The following is a 23,530-nucleotide window of genomic DNA, read 5'->3' on the forward strand; positions in this document are numbered from 1 at the left end:
CTCTATTATTAACCAGCTTGTTCTTTAAACAAGACACAGATTGGATTTAGAACAGAAATCAACATTACCATTGGTAAACGTACCCTTCTAGTGGGAAAAATAGCACCTCTGGTGCGAATATACTGTAACCACACATTCCCCCTTCATTACACACACTGGATATTTTACAGTAACTTTTCTCAGCTTTCAATCAAAATTGTGTTCGGAATTAATGCTATATAAGAACTCCCCTGGCCAGGTCATGTCCAAATCTCATTATTTAATCTCAGATGGAGTACACTTAGAATGGGACAAATGACCTCAGTTACCCTCGGTTAGACCAACCTCCTGGACAACTTGACCAAATATCCTGGTGGAAATAATGATTTCTGGCCTACTCTCTTCTAGTAATGGCCACTGTGCAACCTGTATTGCTTTCCTCAAGATTTTCAGGTAGTGGTAAAGGTCATGACAATTAGCAGTAAAATATCTTTCACTCTGTTAACAATGGCAAAAGGTGTGTCAGGACTCAAGGTTGGCAACGTTCCCTCTCCCGCTTCATAAATAGCATCACAACACTAAAAAGTAGGGATTATATTGTATATTTGAATCTATTCTGTTTCTGCCAGGTGTGTAAAAGATACCAAAATAGGGTAGTGGAGGTACTATTGGTGAAAACTTCCATTATCCATCCATCAAAAGAAAAATCCGGCTCTATATGTACAAGTGTCAATAATCTCCAAATGGAATACAGGCTTAACCCAGGAAACATGAAAGTAACTTGAAAGTGGCAGCAGTATTGGTGATTAGACATTTCTAATATAGGAGTTGACATTTTCTTAAATAGTACAGAGCTGGAATTTGTTATTTACTGGAAGTTATAAAAGGCCAGTTATATCATATCTACACGGTGACATTTTATGGGCAAGCTGCTATGCTAATTCACTGACTGATTCTAAGCGTTGCAGAGCACCAGACAAATTGTCGGAAACCCTCTTATTTGTAGAACCCGAGTGAAAATGGGCAGTTGGTAGAAAGGAAGCTTCTTTTATTGTATCTTCTAATGATGTTTTAATGCATTTAGTACAATTGATTCAAAGGCTTTTAATGCGTGTGCATACACCATTCCTGAGCAGTGCAATATATTTCAAATGACATTCTTAGAGAGCTGGGACTATGTAAGTGACATAAATAACATTGGGATCTGGGTTCGAGCATTGAATCTACAAAAGCAACATACATGTCTTTCAATAATGTATGTATATTAATAGCATTAAGTAGATGTTGTTCTATTTATTGGCCTACACTTGCTGGATTTCAAACCTCATGTATTAAACGTGATCTGCTCAGTTCTCCTGTGGGCTCAGTACTTTCAGCCATTACAAAATATCGTCAATAAATTAAGGCACAGATGACCACAGGACTGCAGTTAATTGCTATCCAAAGAAAAATGGACCATATGATTTTAACTCCTTCTGTACCATTCTGCTGGATCAAGGCTTGTAATTGAATTTTATTCGTGATTGATACAATTTTCACTTTGCTGGTCACAATTAATACATTGTTGTTAAGGCTGGGTTTGTTTGTACAGGAGATCCACAATTAGTTTATCTTCCAATGTATTGAAAATAACCGACTTCCAGGTCACAGCTGATGCCACTTCTTGGGGGCTGCACTTGCGCGGAGATCCGATACCAGGAAGTTGGCCATACTATAGCAATGCGAAGCCAGTGGGTGTCTGTAGAATGCAAGAAATGATGTCAGCAAGGGCTATTTTCCAGGAAACAGCATCAACCGCGTTTTTTGTATATTACACACGTGCGCAGTGCACAAGAAGTGATGTTGCCGCTGCTACCGAAACATATATAGCATAGCAGTGTAAAGTATTTTAGCAAAACTAAAACAACACCATTTGTAGTCAAACGCTCGAGCAATACATTAATATGAAATAAACTCCAAATTAGATATCATACAATTGTGTGTTTGTGTGTGGAATCTGAAGGAAACATGTTTGAGTTTTGTTTTGAAAATATCTGTTTCCCTGAGTCTTAGTTCATTTCTGAATGCCCTTCACTGAAGGGCATCGCACCTCTTTGCGACATCACTCTGGTCTGGTAAATCTTGAGTAATTTGTGGTGGATTACAGGAGCAGTACACATAATTATATTGGTATGAATAATACTAAAAGGCCATTTCACAACACCCAGAACACAGAAACACACTGAGAACAACTGAACTGTTCAGTCACATGGATTGAAGGGAACATTATCCTGGGGCGGGGGGTGGGGGGGGAAGCTTTTCCATTGTAAATCCCTAGAAATGTGGGAGAATAAAATTCTTTGCAATACCTTCTCCCTGAAAGGTGATATTTCCAATGTGAACCTGACAAGTTGTTGGAATGGTGCCATTTCGAGGTTTCTGGCCAAAGAGAACTCTCAGATAATGTATAATGTGGTCAGCTGTTATTATTGAGTGGGATTGGAGTTCTTTCTGATCCTGGTTGTTGATCCCAGGGCAACAGGACCATTAAAAAGTTCATTGCTAGCCAGGACCTTCATCTTTTCTCCCCAGAGTAATGTTCCTTTGTAGAAATTATTCCTGTGAAAGAACAGAGCTATGCAACGCTCTGCTTCACCATTTCAGAAAAAGCAGCATGACCACATGTCAAGCCTCCGTTGTGTATTCCAAGATTATTATTAATAAACAAGCCTGCCTTCTGAAGTGCTCTTGTTCCCATTTCATAATCGATAACATCAAATCTTCTGGTGGATATTCAATGAGGCAAATCAGATCCATCTTCAGCTAGGTTCAATAATCAAACTGTTAAGACAGTTTGTCATGTTTATTATGTTGCTGATCAAATTGGATCAAGAATAAGGCACATTTTCCCTCAAATCATTCAGTGGTACAGTAACAGTAACTTATGCTGTGGGGGAGGGGTTAAATCTGATTTCTACTTTCATCAAACCAGATGTCCCATTAAGACCAGATGTTTGTTTTTTAAAGTTCCAGTAGTTCAGTTACTGAAAATCATTCTTTCCATTCCAGTCTACAGTAGACTGTAGGACGCTGCCGGGCTGCTTTATGGTCAGTGACGAGACTTGGAACATTCTTATGGAATGTTTATTTGTAGTTACACAGAAAGCATGTTTGTCATCACATTAGCCAATTGCATTAGGCTGCAACCAACTGCAGCTTTCTGGGATTTCTCGTGAGGCTGCAGAGCGCTAGTTAGTTGGGGTGGGGGAGGAGGCTCTCTCGTGCAAACTCAGCCGTTCCTTCAGTTACAAATCCATTCATCTGACATTCTCAAACTAATATTTAAGTGTCATTGATATTCAATTACAGTAACTTCATTAACAATTGGATAAGTGCAGATACTGAGGGGTGTGGCAGAGAGATGGGGCATGTAGAGAAGGTTTGTAGTGTGTTCCCCGTGGAATAATCTTTGGTGGGGCAGACCCCTGTAGTCACCTCCCACTCACGTATAAACATAGGAAATGTGGTCCAATGGACTAAATGGACCTTCTCCTGTTCCTAGCTATGGATATTCCTAAGTGAGAGGTATGTGATTACAGGAACGTGATTACAGGAACGAGTCAGGCTGACCATAGAAGAATCTCTCATGCAGCAAGGCCTATATGATGTTGATAAAGGTTTGTTCTAATAAAGCACTCCAGCCCATGCACCAGCACCTCCGCAGCCATTATCAATGTTTAATGAGGAGAAGGCCTGTGGCCAAGAAAGGTTCACTTCTACAGATAACATCAATCAAAAGTATTGGTCAGTGAGGAATGAGGTAACACTTAATATAAGTAATATATATTTTAATGTTTAATTTTGAGGGGGGGGCAATGGGGGAGGGTATATAAAGGAAGAACGGTTAAGGGAACAGACTTGCAAAGCTTACACCTCCCTTCCAATGCTATCTTTAGTTGAGATGAGTGGATGGGCCTGACTGCTCAGGAGCAGTACATGCTGAGCATCCTCCTGCTGAGACTGCAAACTCAGCGAGCCCTTCACAAGTGTGTGATCGGCAACTGAGATGTGGATTCACACCTTCATCCCTTTAATCTTCCACCCTAGAGTCCAACGCTTAATTGCAGCCACTAAATCACTCTAGAGGTTAGACCTTCCCCTGGCCTAATATTGCTGTGACCTGTATCTTTAAGTCTGCAAAGAGCGCACTAATCTGAAAACTACTATACAACGTGCATTAAAAGAGTGAATAACTCCCAATTGGACAACAATTTGCAATTACACCCACTTAGTTAAATTGATGCTAAAATGCCGCAATTTTGCAAAAATCCTTTTGTGATCAACACAAGGTTGTGGTGCTGTGCAAGCCTAACTCTGCATGTTGTATAATGTATTAACTTGCTCAACATGGCTCTTTTATGGAACTTAGACAGCTCACAACTACTGAACACAACAGCGTGTGGGATAAGGAAATGGAGCTGTACTACACAAAAGCATGTTTATTACAAGTGAGATTCTGCATCACTCTTGTTCACTTGGGTGCAAATGGGAAAGGTCCTCTGCCCTCAATTGGGCAACCTCACGTCAAGTCAAAAGATCCTAATTCCAAAAAAGTATTTTCTTTACTTGAGGCCAAACTAATGTAAGGTTAGGTGACACCTATTACCCAGGTGTAGAAGTTATAGTACAAACATTTATATAAACTTGCTCAGATTTGATGTTTCGAACTCTCCCAACTGAAGGAGTTGCTGTATTGATGATCTTGTTTGGATAAGTCTTTGCCCTGGAACACAGTTGGAGGACAGGTGCTGACTGAGATGAACAAATGCTAAACTGAACATAAAACCATTTGGTTGCATTAACCAAAGCCATGGACACTATAGTGAATAGGGTGTGTGGGGGTAAGGAAAACTAGGAATTGTTGGATATTCAGGAGTTTTCATGTGATTTGTCTTAAAGGCTCAGGGAGTTTCCATGCAGAACTTTCTCCCAGTGGCCAGGGAAGGTTTGTGGAGTGTTACATTTGAGGGATCAGTGGTGGGAGCCAGAAGTAGGGTCCTAATGGCCTGTTTTCTCATTCCATGTTAAAAATGTTCTTCATTCCATGTTAATGAATTGTATAGAATTTAAGAAGTTCATCTTAAAAGGAATTAACACCCAATTCCTTTGCAATTCTGAGTTCCGGATTGAATTGTAAACAACCTCTTCTTAACCCATTAAAATGAATAAAAACGAAAAGTGGGAAATTAGAAAGGAAAACATGTGGAGTGCATTACCCTTAAATTCGGGGTTATTAGATTTTATTCTCAAAGATGGTTTTGATTACACTGTGCCACTGTCTTCTTGCCCTACACATCTTAGGGATAAAATTAGAGTTAATTTTATAATCTGAATTTAAACAAAACATCGACTGTCCCCTTCACAAGACTGACATTCATCAGCTGCATTTACGATGCATGACGCATTTTAGACACTTTATTCAGTTTCATTCTCTCTGTTCTTGCGTATGCAAACGGGTCAACGATGAAGCACAGCACAATGAACATGCTGAAAATTGATACGTATCCACTGCAGCTTTTTCAGAAACCTAAATAAAGTCAAAAGCAGGATTGTTCATCCCGAACAAAGTGATACACAGTATAAATGCCACGTTTTATTTACAGCTGGGTTTACAGTGTTAAAGTTTTCAAAATGGCAATCAATCACCCATTCTTTCCCATTATGATGACGGCACACAATTAATGTCATGTGCACCATACCCCCAGCCTAAACATCATATAATATTTAATCAACAGAGCAGCCGATTGCCAATTTCCCACCCATCCAATTCACAAACCTTAAAGGGCTATTGTTGTCCTGAGTAATTATGTTTTAACAGGTTTGTAACATTGAAGGATTACTGAGTCTATGATATCTCAGTACTGACCATGTGCTCAGAGAAAAGTAGATTTAGTGTTAAGAGTTATTGCCCTGATCGGTGAGGTTACCGATCATAGCAAAAATGAGTTAGTGTAAATATCAGGTTTAACGCTATTCCTAATATTCCTCTACTTGAATTACTCACACACACACTGTCTTGTTTTCTTAAAGGCTATTAAAGTATGAGTGGCTTGTAAATTAAACACTGGAGAAAGCACAAAGATCAAGGAGTACAAACGTCAATAGGTATGAGGATTCCTTCTGTTACCTGGAGGTCAGTCACTCTGACCCATGGAACTCCGCTCCAACACATTGTACACCCGGAGCAGAGTGCCCATGGGTCAACAGAAAATTAATACGATTTCTTATCAAACAGTCGGGTTAAGAAATACCACGAATTAGACCCCGTACGGAAAAGCTAACGGACCTTAATGTTCGCCATCAGAGAGTAGAGTTTTACAGCTATGCAGACATTCATCCCCAAAGAGTCTTATTAAAAAGAAGTGAAGAAATGAAGAGCATAATATCACATCACCAGAGATCTACCATCTACTACAGTGGATATATTCCTGACAGCTGATGTGACTGCTTTCTAAAGGACCATTAGATGAGACCATTCTTATCAGTTTCAGGAACTACTTCTTTATGCTGAATTCCTGTTGAACCAGGGCAATTAGGTGGGAAGACCTCACTTCCATAGTACCACTGAATGAGATGCAGATTTGAAGTTCACCATGATAGCAAAATCTCAGGGTATGAGACAGTGTTGTGAGAAGATACCCATCAGAAGCCAGGTGGGAAATTGACGCAGTCAAATGGCAGCTTTCAATCATCTCCTAGCAACTGTCCCAACTGATGTGGCAAAGGCTGGGAGAAGGAAGCTAGTCCTCTCAGTTATAGTTGGTACATAATGTTGGTACATAATTTTGGGAGTCCTGAAAAAGGGGAGGGGAAACGTAATGCAGAAATAGGTGGCGGGAAATGTGTCGTCACTTGCCTGCTTTCAATGAGGAATTAGTGTCACACTGGGGAGGTTTCCAGTAGGTCCAAGTCTTGGCACAGTCAGCAACTGCCTGCTCAGAAAACTCCACCAAAACACTTCCACATTGCCAAATGCGAAAGCTCTCTGCCTGCTGAAATGTGTTTCTAATGTTTTTTATTCAAAGTGTTACATGAATTGAATTTGAAGCACCAGCTGTGGGCTGAGGGACAATGTGCATGGCAATCCTCCACATATCCCACCTGACACAGTCCTCCATGTGCAAATTTGGACGAAAATGGCTCAAAAAAGACCACTTACTCTAATAATCTAATTTGCTACTGAACTGGTTCCTGGGGGTTTTGTTGGGTGGGGTGGGGGGCTGCATTGTGGGGAAAGGTCAAAATATTAATGGCGAAAGGCTTGAAATGCTACTTATTATTTCAAAATGATTTTGCCTGAAAGTGTTAGGCAAAATGTAAGGCCACATAAACTCATGGAAAATTTTTAATGTCAAGTCTGAATTTGAAAGTTTTTTTGTTAAAGAACTGCACAATATCTGCTTTCAGATTAAGGCAGAATTGAACGTTTCTCCACAATTCTGTGCCATTTTAACTTGTAAGACAAAATTAACTTACAGGCTAAGACTAGGTGGAATTTCAAGCCTCAGGTGTTCACTTTGAATATCAGTTCCAAATCAGTTGGACTGCAAATGTTTTTAAAAATCTCTCTCGCACATGCTGAAATGGAAGCCAATAATATCAATTGTGTTTTACCAAATAACATTAAAATGAAAACCAGAAATTGAATTGAACAATAGAGCTAAAACTGCTTGTAGGATGGTTATGCTTCTATAAGAGTCGATTTGAAATTGGGCTCCGCTGTATTCACTTTGAAGAGGCATTTTCCTTTACATGTACTTAGTTACCACAAATAATTACACCTTGGGTAGACAGGAAAGGGTTATTCACTTTCTAATCACGTTACAGAAGTGTTTTACATATTAAGTGGCGTTCAATCCACTATATCACTGGATATTGCATAAGGGTATGAGAATTTTTATTTGAAGTCAGTTACCGTCAGAGTAAATAAACAGATGCTGCAACTTGTCCTCAAGTCGATTGAGGTAGTGGAAGACTTACACATTTTAACGCTGGCAGTGTGAGATGAGACGCAGGCACTGATGTATGCTTCACATCTTAACTGGTGCAGTCTGACTTATCCAGCTCACTATTTACCTGTCTGTGCCGATGGAGTTTGAAAATGCAATGTTTAGAGCAACATCTGAATCCATACGTGGAACTGTAGCAGGTCTCTCTCTCTCTCTCTCTCTCTCTCACCGTTCTTCTCTCTGGCTAGCAGTTGCCGAAGGAACAGTAGAGAAATACCACCAGCGTGGGGTTTTCACTATTACTGTGACAATTCTGTTACATTATTAAACTCTTCTTTTGAGTTACAAGTTAAAAGCCTTTAAGGCATGTCGCTCACATCACTCTGTTTATTTTATGAAAGTTAGTTTCTCGAAGGAAACAGAAAAACAAATTAGACTGTAGTTTCTATCATTAGGCATGGTCTGTAGTTTTATTTTTCACACTCTGGAAAAAAAATGTTATGGGTTATGTAAAAATATGCTAACTCAATAATCATACTAATTTTTAACCATGACAATGGTATTCAGAATTTCTGTATCCTAGCAACCCGGTGATTAGTTTGTCAATCGTGAAAAGCAGAATTCTACTGAGTAAAATATTTGATTCCATGCTTGGTTCAACAAAATGATTTAAACCATTAGTGGAAGTAGAGTCGCTCTGTTTTGTTCCTTGAAATCAGTGAATTACTTCATGCTGATACACACCGAACAACTAAACCCGGCTTCTGGTAGATGTGGGCATTCAGTGCATTGTACACGCAGATGACTGTGTGAATAATGTTCCGAGGAGATTAGCTCATCATTTTTTAAGAAAAGCAAAATCTTACAAACCACACAGGGGAAAAGAGAATTCTTAGGATAAGGAAGATTTGTTGTTCAGAGGGCAATGAATATTGTTAAAGACAATACAGTGGAAGATGTTCACTTTTAATCCAGCGAGCACTGCCGCAGCATTTGTGAAATGGATTAATGACCGCATCAGGGCTTTAATATTTTTCTAGTTTTTCTTTAATTGAACAGTGGCAGCTTAGAAAACAAAACCCTCTCCACATTACTTAGACTTTTAGTTTTCAGAATATTTTTCATTGGAAATATAAAGTTGTTTTCCTTTGTTGCATGTATGGTATGACAGAAAATGAAAGTGAGCGATCTGATCCGTAAATGAGCCCCTCAGTAGTTGAAGAGGCTATGCTTCGTGCAGAAGTGTCTGGGTTCCATTGAAATCCATTTCAAGGCCACAGTCAGTGATCTTCAGACTGTTCTTCGTTAAAAAGGCCTTCCCACAACGGAAGCATTTTCCAAAACCCTACATTCCGCCTGTGAATTGTTTTATTGTCTTGTTGGCTACTTGTCCTACCGTTAGAAAGCTTTATTATCCCGTTAGCAGGAGCCTGTGTGTTTTCCGGGTGTTTATGTTTAGATTTTTTTTCCATAAGAGCTTCTGCAGTAAGAAGTACTCAAATGATCACTTGGCGACTTTGGTCTGAAAGCCGCCAGGGTTGTATATCATCACAAGTGCAGCACTGTACAAAGAGAGAGTGCATCAATATTTGTTTATTTTTTTAATCTGAATTCAAACCTTTCATTGAAACCTTGTGCCAGGGCAATTATTAATTGCATAATGTAGATTTCATTCACAATTCTGAGAGACAAATAGCAGGAAAATTTAAAACGTGCATCACAATTTATTAGGCAGTAAAATTGATGTATTCACTCAGCCCTCGGAATTCATATGTTCTGAAAAGTTTAGGGTCAAACCTCAGCAAGGGGTTGTGGGACATCCTCCCCTCGGGCACCATATAATTTTAATAATCTGGAATGGCAAATCCACAATTCCTTGGATAGTTTTTGATCATATAATCAGTTTCTTTACAGAGCGTACAATAATCCTTCCTCCTGCAGCTAACAGAAATAGGCTCACTTTTCCCCTCCCGTGACAGACATGCAAAAAATTACAAAGTTGCTGATAGCTTGCCCGCATGTAAATGATAGCAGCTTTCCCCAGTGTAATAATATTAATAATAATTCTTGCATTTGTTATAGCACCTTGTCACGTCATTGAAACACCTCAAAGCGGTTCACAGAATGTATTATAATGTGAATTGACTGTACATTGTGTGGGTGAAATCGTGTGCTGGTATCCTGTGTGTTGTGTAGGCAAACACGGTGTGTCCCACGAACAGTCATGAAGTAAATGACCATTTTTATCTGGGGGATAATTGGCCAAGACACCAGGAGAAGCTCCCTTCTCTTTTCAAACAGGACCTCAGTTTGCTATCTTATCTGAAGGACGGCATCTCCAACAATGCAGCACTCGCGTAGCCCTGCACTGGAGCATCAGTGTCATGGAGGTTTGAGGGCTCATTGGGTTAGTTGAATGACATGCAAAAAAAATGAATAATCAAGGTCAGCTTCAGGAAATCACTACACTCATTTGTCTGGATTGTAACGCCCATTACCCACACAAAGTCTGGCTCTGGTCAATGAGTAAGCTTGCTGAATAGGAGTGGTTTTGTTCTGTGTAGATTTGTCCACTTTGATATGGTTTGAGACTAGAGTGGCTCATAGCTGTCAAAGAGATGAGACCTTTTGGGATGGATGATTCATTTCCAGATGTTAGTGAGTAATATTCTGACGTCAAATCCCAACACCCTTCAAATCTCAGTAGGGTTTTTACAACATAAGCAGGTGAATAGCACAGTGAGCAGGCATTTGGTTCGCTTCAATACTATGTTGAAAGATGCAAGATTGAATCCCTTGGCAGCCAAGTACTTGAACTTCCTTGCCAATGGTTGGCTACTATTCTATGCCTTCAAACTAGCCACTAAAGTCACCTCCATATGTGGTCTTGTATATTGGAGAGAAGAAGAGAGTGACAGAACTATGTCACCCTGTTTGAATTGCACCTCCCGGTGCCAGATCACAGCTCTACGGAGCTGATATGTAATAGGATTGACGGCCAATAAGGACACGGCCCAAATCGCCCTGTCCCAGCTGGAGGAGAACTTGTGGTGATGAGCAATTCTCTTGGAAAGAAAAGAAGAAAATATAAATTTTAAAAATAGCCGATTAAATGGCTTGCCTGTCAATAAAGTCTGATACAGGGCCAATTTTAGTGCAATAAGGTCGCCTTTTCTCCCTCTGTGTGACGGCTTCAACGATATGAAAAAAATATAAACCGAGAAAAGGCCATTTAGCAAATTGAGCTCATTCCTTCCACAGCCCATGTACTGTTTGTGTTATCATGGAATACGCCCAAGTTATTTAATCTCCACAGGGGGAAGGAAGGATAAAAACTATCAGGAAAAGAGCAGTGATGTTTCACCCTAGTGTCCTAAGATAGCTAGTAAAACTTCAGAATATCATTCTTCACATTACAAAGCACATCATTCAAACACTGAGTCACTACAATCCACAGATGAGATCCCATGATCTGAGACACACAGGCTTCTCCCTGCCATAGAATTAAACATTCCATGCTGAATAAATTAGACCAGCTATTCTTCATAGTAATTTTTTTTGCAACTGAACCTTACACCAGCTTGCTTCATGTCCCCCACCCCATCCACCCCACCACTCATGTTGACACTGTGAGCATGTTTTCAGCCATTCTGCCCTCACTCTCTGGAACACCCATCATCGCGTCCCTACACCACATCCCACCTTTAAAGCCTGCTTTATGACCTTTTTCACTGGCTTTCTGTCACCCAGCCCGGCTCGTTTTATGAAGCGCTTTGAGACGTCATCACATGAAATGCATGATCCAAATATAAATTGTTGTACTGCATAGTATAGTTGTTAGTGCCTTTAGCCACATTACAGGCCATGTTTTGATAACGATCAGGAGTTACGTTCTGAAAATATCTGCATTAGTTGGTTCTTTCCATCTTAATTGCTCTTCCCAGTCGTCAACTGTTGGAAAAACCTTTAAATGTTTGATTTTATTATTGGCCATGGTGTGCGACAGCTCTGTGGCCTGATCATTAATGGTGCATCAAAACAATACCTTTGGCAATGTCCTAATGCATTACTGTTGGCTTGTCGAGTTAAAACTTCATGGAAAAAATTGTAACAGAACAGAAAATGTTACTGTCTTGATTTCTGAGCAGGAGGGTTTGACATTGCCCGCTTTGTGTGCATAACTGGTATTTGCAGTGATTAATCAAGGTCTTCTTTTACATTGTGCGTTCTGCTAGTTTAAATTAGATAATATCATTTCGGTGGCACACACTTTTTTTTGTCAAAAAAGTCTGCAAATCAGGAGACTGCCTTCCCCTGGCTGGTTTGCCAGTGAAAAGCAGAGATTTGTTTAATTCAAATGAGGCGATACAGTTTTGTTGAACTAATTACACAATGAGATTGGTCTTTTACCGTCAATGATTTTGCATTCAGCAACGCTCCGAGTGTTGTGCTATCACCGCTAATGGTGGAAAATAAAATCCAAACATGAGTGTGAAAAATAGGCAATATAAACAGTATATATTTTCATATACCTCGGCCTCTCCTGGGTTTTCAACAGCATTTTATAAATTTATTCAAAGAAAATTACTGCAGCATGAAAACATCAAATCTTTTCCAAAAACTTGGCAATCTTGTTATTGTCATATTTTCCAAAAGCTTTTTTCGAAACCCATTTCTGACATCTGCAGGCATGCATGCATTTCACTGTTTTGACAGAGTGAAAGTCTGATTAAAATGATGCACACTTAAATGTCAGTGGGTCGAAAGTAACATTCTTCCATAAACCTGTATGTAGCAGTGATTAGTCACTACAGAATTTTTCAACCATCTGTTCTTCCAGAACAGAATTTTTGAAGTATAGAAAGATAAACTTGGAGAGTCGCTGAATCATCAGCAAATGTAGGGGGTCCGAGGGCAAAAGGGCCTCAAATCAATCCATTTTGAGGATTTTATACTAAAAAAACATAGCATTTAGAATTAATAATTAATTTACTAAATACTGGAGCAGAGANTTTTTTTGATGGTTGCATAATTTAAATTGCGAGTGTGCTTGGAAATGCATTAGAGGTAGAAGAAGCATAAGACATATTAATTGACAGACAGGAACTGCTGTCTCTGAGGTTGATACGTGTAATTTATTACTTTAGAAATGAATGCCACCTCCAGAATTTGCTTCATTAATTTCAAATTTAGTTTTAATTTCAAGCTGTTGCCCCTTGAGAAGAATAAGGTGGCAAATTGCGTTTGAAGAGTCGATTTTATACACCTAAGAAACACTACGTTTTAACTATCTAACTTTGCGGCAGATGTTACCAGCTATGATGGTTTTCTTGTATTTAATTTCAATCTGTACCAGTTGCAATTATCTTAAAACTGTTCTCTCGTTTTCCCTTTCCTCCCCCCCCCCTCCCTTATAGCCTATGTTTCAGACGAGCTGAAGGCAGCAGCGTTAGTGGACGATGATGTTGAGGCTGATGAGTCTGCGGTTGATGGAGAGTCATCCTCCAAGTACGTGTGCAATGAGAAGGAATTTAGCCGGGAACCTCAGAGCTATCAGAACTCCCCCGCAGCTGAGTTTTCTGGCCAGGAGATGGACAGCGAGTCTCACATTAGTGAAACCAGTGATCGAATGGCTGACTTCGAGAGCAGCTCCATAAAAAACGAGGACGAGAGCAAGGAGGTTCCTGCGGCGACCGAAGAAACAATAGTGCAGGACAGCTTAGAACAAATGAAAGCAATATACAACAATATCCTTTCAAACTCCTATTGGTCATCCTTAAGTTTAGGGCTCAACCAGCCGAGTGGGCCTGCGACAAATGGCCATAGTAGTAGCAGCAGCAGCAGCAGCACCAGCAGCAGTTGTGGGAGCGGGAGCTTTGACTGGCATCAGTCAGCAATGTCAAAGACCTTGCAGCAGGTGTCCCAGACCAGACTCAATCCAGAGCCCAGTCTCTTCAGCACGGTACAGTTGTACAGGCAAAGCAGTAAGCTGTACGGTTCCATATTCACTGGGGCCAGCAAGTTCCGCTGTAAGGACTGCAGCGCCGCGTATGACAGCCTGGTGGAACTGACCGTGCACATGAACGAAACGGGACACTATCGAGACGAGAACATCGAGACCGACAACAACAACCCCAAGAAGTGGTCGAAGCCTCGCAAACGCTCATTGCTAGAGATGGAAGGGAAGGAGGATGCCCAGAAAGTGCTCAAGTGCATGTACTGCGGCCATTCATTCGAGTCCCTTCAGGACCTCAGCGTTCACATGATAAAAACAAAACACTATCAGAAAGTGCCTCTGAAAGAACCCGTAACACCAATCTCCGCAAAGGTCCTCCCTTCCACCAAGAAGAGGGCACTGCTTGAGCTTGATCTCCCGAGTTCACCCGATTCCACAGGCGGAACTCCAAAGACATCTTTATCTGATGCCAGCGATCCGCTACAGAAGTCCTCAAACCCCTACGTCACACCAAATAACCGTTATGGGCACCAGAATGGCGCCAGCTACGCCTGGCAGTTCGAGGCGAGGAAATCTCAGATCCTCAAGTGCATGGAGTGCGGGAGCTCCCACGACACCCTACAGGAGCTGACTGCCCACATGATGGTTACGGGCCATTTCGTCAAAGTGACCAATTCCGCGATCAAGAAGGGGAAGCAGATGGTCGACCCGCCGCAGCCCCCCTTGGTGACCCCGGGGACCGCTATGATCGAGGATAAAGTGCAGTCCGTCCCGCTCGCCGCAAGCAGCTTCGCCCCGTCGCTAAATACCCCGGCCAGCATCTCTCCAAAACTGAACGTCGAAATAAAGAGGGAGGTGGAAAAGGACATTGAGAGCCATGAAGATAGAGTGAAAGAAAAAGATAAAAACTGTGAAGATGAGGAAAAATACGACATTTCCTCAAAGTATCAGTATCTGACTGAGGAAGATCTGGAGGAAAACCCGAAGGGAGGCCTGGACATTCTGAAGTCTTTAGAGAATACAGTGACCTCTGCTATTAACAAAGCTCAGAATGGCACTCCGAGCTGGAGTGGTTATCCCAGCATTCACGCAGCTTATCAGCTTCCCAATATAATGAAGTTACCGTTTGGTTTATCAGGGAAGGCCACGCAATTGAAATCAGCATTTCACAACAGTGACATTATGGCATCTCCAAAGAGCCAGCCCATAATATCGCCACCCAGTAGCCAGAACTCCCCTGTACCAAAAAACAATTTCCACGCTATGGAAGAGCTGGTGAAGAAGGTCACAGAGAAGGTAGCCAAAACTGAAGAAAAGATAAAAGAACCAGAGAGGATGACCTGCTCAGTGAAGCGCAGGACTCCATCCCCATGTGGCAACGGAGCAGGAGATGCGCTGAAAAGTGAGGCTCCAAAGGATCCGAGCCCAAAAAGCCACGAAATTATATGCAGCAGTCAGAAGGAGAGCACTAAACAGAGTCCAACCAAGGATCCTCTGGAGAATGGTACAGAGGCCTTAAAACTCTCAGCGAATAGTATGTGTACCAGCACAGCCATCATCACTGACCACCCTCCTGAGCAACCTTTTGTAAACCCATTAAGTGCATTGCAATCCGTTATGAATGTTCACTTAGGGAAGGCAGCTAAGCCTGCTCTTCCCACCCTAGACCCCATGAGCATGCTTTACAAAATGAGTAACAGCCTGGCAGAAAAGGCTGCGGTGGCCACGCCACCTTTTCAGTCCAAAAAAACAGAGCCCTTGGACCGTTATTTCTATCATGTCAGCAGTGACCAGCCCATTGATTTGACGAAAGCCAAGAGTGACAAAAGTGGTTCTTTGGGTTCAGTGCTTTTGTCATCCACATCCCCATCGTCAACATCCTCTTCATCCACAGTGACAACGGCAAAGACATCTGCAGTCGTGTCATTCATGTCAAACTCTCCGTTACGCGAGAATGCCTTGTCAGATATATCTGATATGCTGAAAAACCTGACAGGAAGTCACACATCAAAATCCTCTACACCTACGAGCATTTCTGACAAATCCGAGGTGGATGGTAGCACTATGGAGGAACCAGAGGAGGTTTCACCAGTTCAGAAACGGAAAGGTCGGCAGTCAAACTGGAACCCGCAGCATTTGCTCATATTGCAGGCCCAGTTTGCAGCCAGCCTACGACAAACCACAGATGGGAAATTCATTATGTCGGACCTTAGCCCACAGGAGAGAATGCACATCTCCAGGTTTACAGGGCTCTCCATGACAACAATCAGCCACTGGCTAGCCAACGTCAAGTACCAGCTTCGAAGGACAGGTGGAACAAAATTTCTTAAAAACCTGGACTCTGGTCATCCAGTGTTTTTTTGTAATGATTGTGCTTCGCAGATCAGAACTCCTTCTACCTACATCAGTCACTTAGAATCACACTTAGGCTTCAGGTTACGAGACTTGTCAAAACTTTCTAGCGAACAGATAAGCAACCAGATATCACGTGCAAAACTGCCCTTGGAAAAATCGGTGTCACCTGCACAGGAGGAAGAGCCTGGGACATCGTTCCAGTGTAAACTTTGCAATCGGACTTTTGCCAGTAAACATGCAGTTAAACTGCATCTCAGCAAAACACATGGGAAGTCACCAGAGGACCATCTTCTGTTTGTTATAGAGCTGGAGAAACAGTAGCATTTACTTTAGTAAAGCTAACTGTTATTTGCTTTGAGGACAACTACAAAAGAAGCCTTAAAGCTACTGTAACAACTCTTGGCACATGTTCTTGATTTACTGCAGAGTAGCACTCTGATCTGAACTCTTTTATATAACTGTACAGTGTTTAATGGAAGCACGTAATCAGCTGTTGTTACTGGTTGATTACAAGGGTAAAAATGGTAAGTGTTTGGAATTTTGTGTAAATTGGATTTAGTTGCTGTTGCATCGTTCAGATGCATTAAGCTGCATGCGTAATGGACAATTTAGTTAAGCATTTAATACTGAACCTGGTGCACTTTCTCATGTGACTTAAGTGTGCTGGTATTTCTCAGCCTTTAACCCTTAACCCTTAACCCTCTGAGCACTGCTGAAGCACTTCTGCATTAAAAATTGCAAACACACCAATTGGGCAGCATTATTAAAAATATTATTATTATTATTATTACTACCGTCCGTCAGTTCACGGACCGAAAAGCATCGTTAAAACAATCTGTAGCTGAGTCTGCGTTCAGTTCCATTGTCATGAATACTTGTGCCGGGTGTTGTTGTTGTTGGGTTTTTCTTTTTTATTTTGCACAATTCGATTTGTCAAAGAGTTACCACTTCGCGGAAAACCGACTGCTAGTTTCGGAGCTCAAGTTAAAACAAAAAAAACTGTCAATGCTCAAAGGGTTAAGAAAAATTAGAAAAAAATAAAACTTGTACTGTATTTCTTTGAACAGTAATATACAAAAATTCTTTCAAAATGTTTGTTCTATGAGATACTGCTACAAATGTAAAAAGGCATTCCGTGATGTAACCTCCTTTTACTTATTTATGAGTGCTCTCACTTGTTATTTTAATGACCATCATGTGCAGAATGCCTTTGATTGGTAAGTTTTGTTCTGCCTAATTATTCTCCCATGAATCTTTGCCGCATCTTTATATTTTGGCATATAAAAGGTAACCCGTGGTTACCAGCACACTGAGCGAGTCTGTGCATCTCCATTTTTTCAGTTAATTTGCAAAAGTAACTGACAGCTGACACCGTACAAGAATATATGTATAAAATCGGCATGTGAGCAGCACAGGTAACTGTAATGCATTCTGTGCCCTCTTTCGTTGCTGGATATGAAGCACCATTTAGGACTCTTCATATATAAACTTTTTTTTAAAAAAAACACATACACACTCAACACACACACACCGCACGCAACATTAAAACGTTTCCCAATAATTTTGCGTTGCTTTCACACTCGTCTACATGCAAGGTGCTGCAGGTAAAGAGCACATTAACACAGAGAATTACATAATTTCAAGCTGGAGCTTGAGTGGGCTTGTGGACCTGTCAAGAGAAGGGTGTTAGTGAAAGCATTATTTGTCAGATAACTGCAGCACTTACAGAGAGATAATTTAGAGGTGAGCACCTTTCGAAAGGCCTTAATTCACAGGTGTGCGATGAGACCTGGCTGTAACCCCACCCAAGCGCCGGCTTGTTCCGACACATTGTATATCTTCTAACCGTCACATTTACACAGTATTTTAAAATAACATTTGTGATAAATGTGCAATTTACCTAATTTATGGCACTATGATGTGCTCAGGGCTACATACAAGATGAAAATCTTAAATGGAGCTTGAACAGTGCACTTCACAACAAGAAATCAATATGCCATGGCTTAGTGAGCTATCTGCTAAGGTAAAATTAGCAAAAAAAAATACAACTACCAAGGAGCACAGCTGACGTCTGTGGCCACCGAGTGGTTATAGTAAACCAAAGTCTGACTTAATAAAGGATTGGTATCTGTTTGAAGAAACAATATTAACAAGACTACCAACATTTGTGCATGAAACCTCCTTTTTTTGTAATAATATTTTATGTCCTGTACATATTGATCTTTTCAATGCTCTTGACTTCTGTCCCAGCCAACTGTCTCATTGCCGGCGCTGCATACCAGCTACAGATAACAGTGGTCATGAATTATGTTTGAAGATTGGGCCCAATCTAATATTAATATTACCCATCAAGCTTGACTATGACTTTAACTTAAAATGAATGGTTACTTGTTGAGAAACCACGAAGCTGACTGACTGACTGAAACTCCAGGTTTACTTTTTATCAATTTCTCTCTGTTTTGCTACGTGATGTGTTCACTCAAGAAGCATCGGAGAAATCCTCACTATTCCCTTTTTTAAAAAAAACACTGTATATAATGGACAGCTATCATAACCAGATTTACCCTTACAAGCGCTGCTCACAGCATTTGTTGCGCCCGTTCATTCAGCAGGGAGAAAGGGTTAAAACATTTCAATACCCATTTTTGTATTTGCTGGACTTTAAAATGGATTTCCAATTGTCACCTGCTTTCCATGGTTTAATACAAGACTACACAGTGGATAAACACACCTCGTGCATATCTGTTGTACATGTTCGGAAGTGAACTTTGGTTAATTTATATATTTGAAAATTTTAATACATGATCTCTCGGTTTTCCTGTCCCGTTCTCAAATACGTAAAACAGGTGCAGTATCTGCAGTTAGCGTATTAAATGCAGAAAGTAGTTACAATTCCAATTCCATGTAAAGTTAGCACTGTCTTTTTATTTTCCTTTAAAAAATTGTTTTATTTAAATTTTGTTACAATGTCAACATCTTTTTCTACTGAAAAAATATTTTATATGTTAACATAATCAATTATTGTATGAAAGCACTCTGGACCACTGCAACAAAAACAGTGTATGAATGTAACAGGATACAATAAAATAAATATACATGTTACAAAATCACCACAGGAGTTCCATACCCTCAAAGATCAAGTTTAAACAAATATATCAACATGTCTGAGCAATGGTTACTGTATTGCCTGTGTTTCAAGACAATTTATTGTTGCGCGTGTATGTATGTGTGCATATATATTTTTATATATAAAATATATATTCCCACACACCGACTATCCATGAAATCAGATAATGATAACATTTATATTTACACAGCGTGATTATATCTTTGCTGGAGTGAAGATATTGCTACCTCTTGATATCTTTATCTTATGAATATAAAAGGAAAAATATCAGAAGCATGTAAAAATAGCTGCGTACATAACAAGAGAACAATAGATGTTCTGAGGCCTGAAATTCTTTCATCTCAGTTGTAAACAAAGGACTGCTATAATTAACTCTTGCCTGTGGCATTTGTGAGCTCTGCAGCCTTTCTCACCTCTGAAGAAAGCCCGTATGACATTGCTGATAATCTGCTATTATCTAGTTATTCCACACCCATGGAGGACGTCCACTAAATAACCAGCAGATTCACAGGGGCCGAGTGCAGGTCAAGGGGGGATTACTCAGTGGAACTACGTATCCTGGTGTTGTGGGTTAGCTACACACCGCAAGTTGGGAAAAATCTACATTTTCACTGAGTTGAGTTATTAACCACGAATGTACAAAACATTATGATTGCTAAGAAAAAAAATTGCATAAATGTGTCATTTCAGTGGGTAGTTTGCATTCTTACTATTACACAAGGCCGGATTAAATTTGAATGCTCTTAATGAGGTTTTGTGCACTGAATATTAATTATTAATTCTCGAGTATATCTTTTAATGTAAAAGCTGACTGCTGTTCAAGAACAGCTCCATTTATCTGAACCGCTCAGGAGACAGCTATGCTCGTTCTGGATAAGATGGAGTTCGGATAACCTTGCAGCAGCTATCAAAGAGTTAAACGACACTGAGGGTCCTGACATGCTTCAGAAAACCCAGTGACTGTACAGAATGAAACGTGGACATACAGGCGTGTACCGTACTGATTATACTACACTTTCTGGATCACTTATGCATTAGTCAATATGAATGCTGACCATTAAATCCTCAGGGAGATCTGAATGTATGGATAATTCTGTTTAACTAAAAAGTACTGGTAATGTGGCCTCTCCTGGGACTTTGATTCAAGTTATGTCCCCAGCCACCCGCCTGACCTCGAAGAAAGGGGCATTTGCTGCTAAAATGACATTTAAACTATTAAGTGTGATTACCCTCTCATTGTCACGAGCTGAGAGCTCAATGCGTTTGTGCAAGAGGTCACCGTGCAGAGGCAGCATCAGTTGAAAGAAGTGATACTTCACTCTGTGAATTGCAATTAATGGGGTAGAGAGGAGAGACGGGGAAAGACTGAACGATTAGTACATTGTTGGTTGGGTCATCAACATATACAGTCCAATACTGTTCTCTTATTGTATATACTTTTCATAGAGAATAAATGAGGTCAGAGCGGTTGCTTAGTCTTGTTCTGGTATAATGTAATCTGCATGGCTGAAGCAGTACAGGTCAGAACAGTCATATCTGCTCAGCTATGGCTTTTTTTTGTTCCTGTTACATATCGAACATCATGTTTTGAGAGAACGATTTATGTTTTTTACAGCAGCCTCTCAGCAATTTTTTTTCCCCTCCCCAAGAATAACGTATTTTATGAACCAGTGCATTTTTAAACAATACTATTTGCATTTTGTAAATTTTTGCCAGAAAGTGTGCTCGGTGAGACTAAAATCCTTGACAATGTTAATTTTCCTGGATTATTTAGTGCATGTTTTTTGTAAAATGTTGTCTTTCCTGGTTGAAATGTCATTGCCAACAAGATTAGCACTTTTCAATAGTTTGCAGTGCAGCCATGTTAAGTCAAATTTAACTAAATGTCAACAATAGCATTCTACCGCCAGGCAAAGATCCGAAGTTATTCCTTTGGTACTTAAAGAAAACATAGTATTGTGTTTCTAACAATACAATAAGATTTGGGGCAGAAACATCTTATTTTTGGAGTGTGCTAAAGTGCTTGCTTTAAATCTGCGGCCAAGTACCGAACGCAGCATTGGAAGGTGTGTCAGGAAGCACAGTAAAATTGTCAGCTTTTCTGGAGGTACAGTCGCCTTGGTTACGCCTCAGTGGCCATGAAACCGAGTCTGCTAAAGCTGAAGGACTCAGCTCCTGAAAGCCTCATCAGGACTTGTCATCGCTCTAATGAATATCATTTAAATTGCTTTGTATATTGGAGGAGTTTGGATGTCGATTTAATTTGCGCATGTGTTTGAGTTCTTCTGCTTGGCTAGGCTAACAGAGAGTAACAGTCTAATGAAAAGTGAGTTGGTGACAGTGTGATGAGCCAGATCCCAATCAGACTTGTTTGAAAGGCTATTTTGACAGAATATAGATGTGAAGAAAGTGGAATTAAAAACAGGGTGCACCGATGTCTCTTTTCCCTCTTTGTTGCCTGCTTGAACTTTTCCCACAATCTGCACACTGAAGTGAGAATCTACTTTTTTCCCCTCCCTGTGTTTTTGTGCAAGCTTTTACTATTGACCTCATTTTGCGAGATTGTGCTGGTGCACAGCTCTGCTAAGTATGTTTGGCGAATTAGTCAGCAGCTGCATTAAAATCAAAAGCAGCCTCCCAAACTAGTTATGGGACTTTTCGAAATATCACATTCCCAGCAACACATGGTTTGAGGCCTTGGTTCTCAGCAGGCCATCCGATTTTTAGGCTAAAAAATATAGTTTGACTTGGCTAACGAGATGTTTTGCTGCATTCACGTTGATGAAAGCCTCACTCACTATTTTTTTTAAAAGGTATGTTATAAGTACACAGACATATTTACTAGGCACTCAAGAGGCACAGACCTACCTCATATAGAATCTTCGGTATATCAACATAACCCCGCAAATAGAGGGGAGTTTGCAATGCTTAGCTTATGCTAAGTTTATTTTTTATATACATGCCCATATATATAAAATGTATGTACAGTATATTATATCAGTATATTATGTGTGAATATTTATTGCATGTTATGCTGCTAAAGACTTAAGCTGACAATAGTACAGTAAGTGTATACTGTTTTTCTTTATACGTTTTAAAATCTGTCTTCAGTATGATGTCTTCCTAAAAGTCACCTAGACAGCTTGCAGTGCATCATGACAGAAAGCTGCATAGTGTTAATTGGACATGAGATGATAGAATGGGAACATTTGAAATGTAGGGCTGATTAGCTGCACTTTATTGTTACACAGATTTGAATCAGTGAAATTAAAAGTTGGGGAAAGGAACATCAAAGAAAAAAATGGGATTTTTGACAATTGCAGCTTGAGTAAATTTCACCAAACCTAAACAAACCAAATGCAATTGAATTTTTATGTTTCTCCAAAAGCATCATTTCCACCATTCGGATAAAAATTGTGATAAATTATTCCTCCAAAAATCTTGTTTTTGGAATATTCAAAATAGAAAGGTTTAAAATATCAACCTTTGGCTTGGCAGGTCTTTAGTGGTAGTAGTTAAATCACGTGCAGCAGAAAGATGCAGATTTGATGTGTGCTAAACAGTGGATTACTCCCCCAGGAAGAGGTAAGGTTGCTTTAGTGTCTATAGGTTAGGGAGGAAACAAATTAGCTCGGGTTCACACTTCTGATCACTATACGGTAGAAGTGAATGGATGTGAACATCAGGATGGAGTTTGGCTGTCACACCCTCCACTGCCCTTTTAGTTGCTAGTGCTCACATCTAGGCTCAGAGATAAATAATAGTCAGTTGGGCAAGGTACTGGAGAACACACAACATCTGAATTATACAGAAACATGAAGATAATGTCTTGGAGAGCATCAGGAGAAAATTGGAGGAAAGAATAAATATATTGGATTTTATCAATGTGTTCTTTAGCATTGCTGATTAGCTATCAATTAAATTGATATTGTGAAGGATATTTCAATCCAGACGAGCAATGAAACAACCAGACTTTTAATTAATGTAAACTGCAATAGTTAAGATGGACCATTTGTATAAAATTTAGTTTTATTTTTGTATTTCTTTGAAAACATTACAGGAAATTTACCAACTGATTTTAAAATTATAGAATTAAGATGGACAAAAATGATACTTTTTGGAGGA

The 23,530-nt window shown here is 40.1% G+C and overlaps 1 protein-coding gene and 1 long non-coding RNA gene across 4 annotated transcripts in view; one reads left to right on the plus strand and one right to left on the minus strand.

Moving 5' to 3' along the window:
* Positions 1-19,380, plus strand: part of tshz3b (teashirt zinc finger homeobox 3b) — a 51,817-nt gene extending 32,437 nt beyond the window's left edge. For all 3 annotated transcript variants that reach the window (XM_042340189.1, XM_042340188.1, XM_042340186.1), the window contains one exon: positions 13,385-19,380. In XM_042340189.1, the coding sequence (XP_042196123.1) occupies positions 13,385-16,599 (3,215 nt within the window). In that variant the 3' untranslated portion in view covers positions 16,600-19,380. The remainder of the gene's footprint in view (positions 1-13,384) is intronic.
* Positions 1,466-23,530, minus strand: part of LOC103176039 — a 102,703-nt gene continuing 80,638 nt past the window's right edge. Inside the window, exon 2 of the long non-coding RNA XR_487557.1 lies at positions 1,466-1,717. This is a non-coding gene — a long non-coding RNA (uncharacterized LOC103176039). The remainder of the gene's footprint in view (positions 1,718-23,530) is intronic.

This window comes from Callorhinchus milii, unplaced genomic scaffold (genome assembly GCF_018977255.1).
Source record: "Callorhinchus milii isolate IMCB2004 unplaced genomic scaffold, IMCB_Cmil_1.0 Scaffold14, whole genome shotgun sequence".
In the NCBI taxonomy this organism is placed as follows: Eukaryota; Metazoa; Chordata; class Chondrichthyes; order Chimaeriformes; family Callorhinchidae; genus Callorhinchus; species Callorhinchus milii.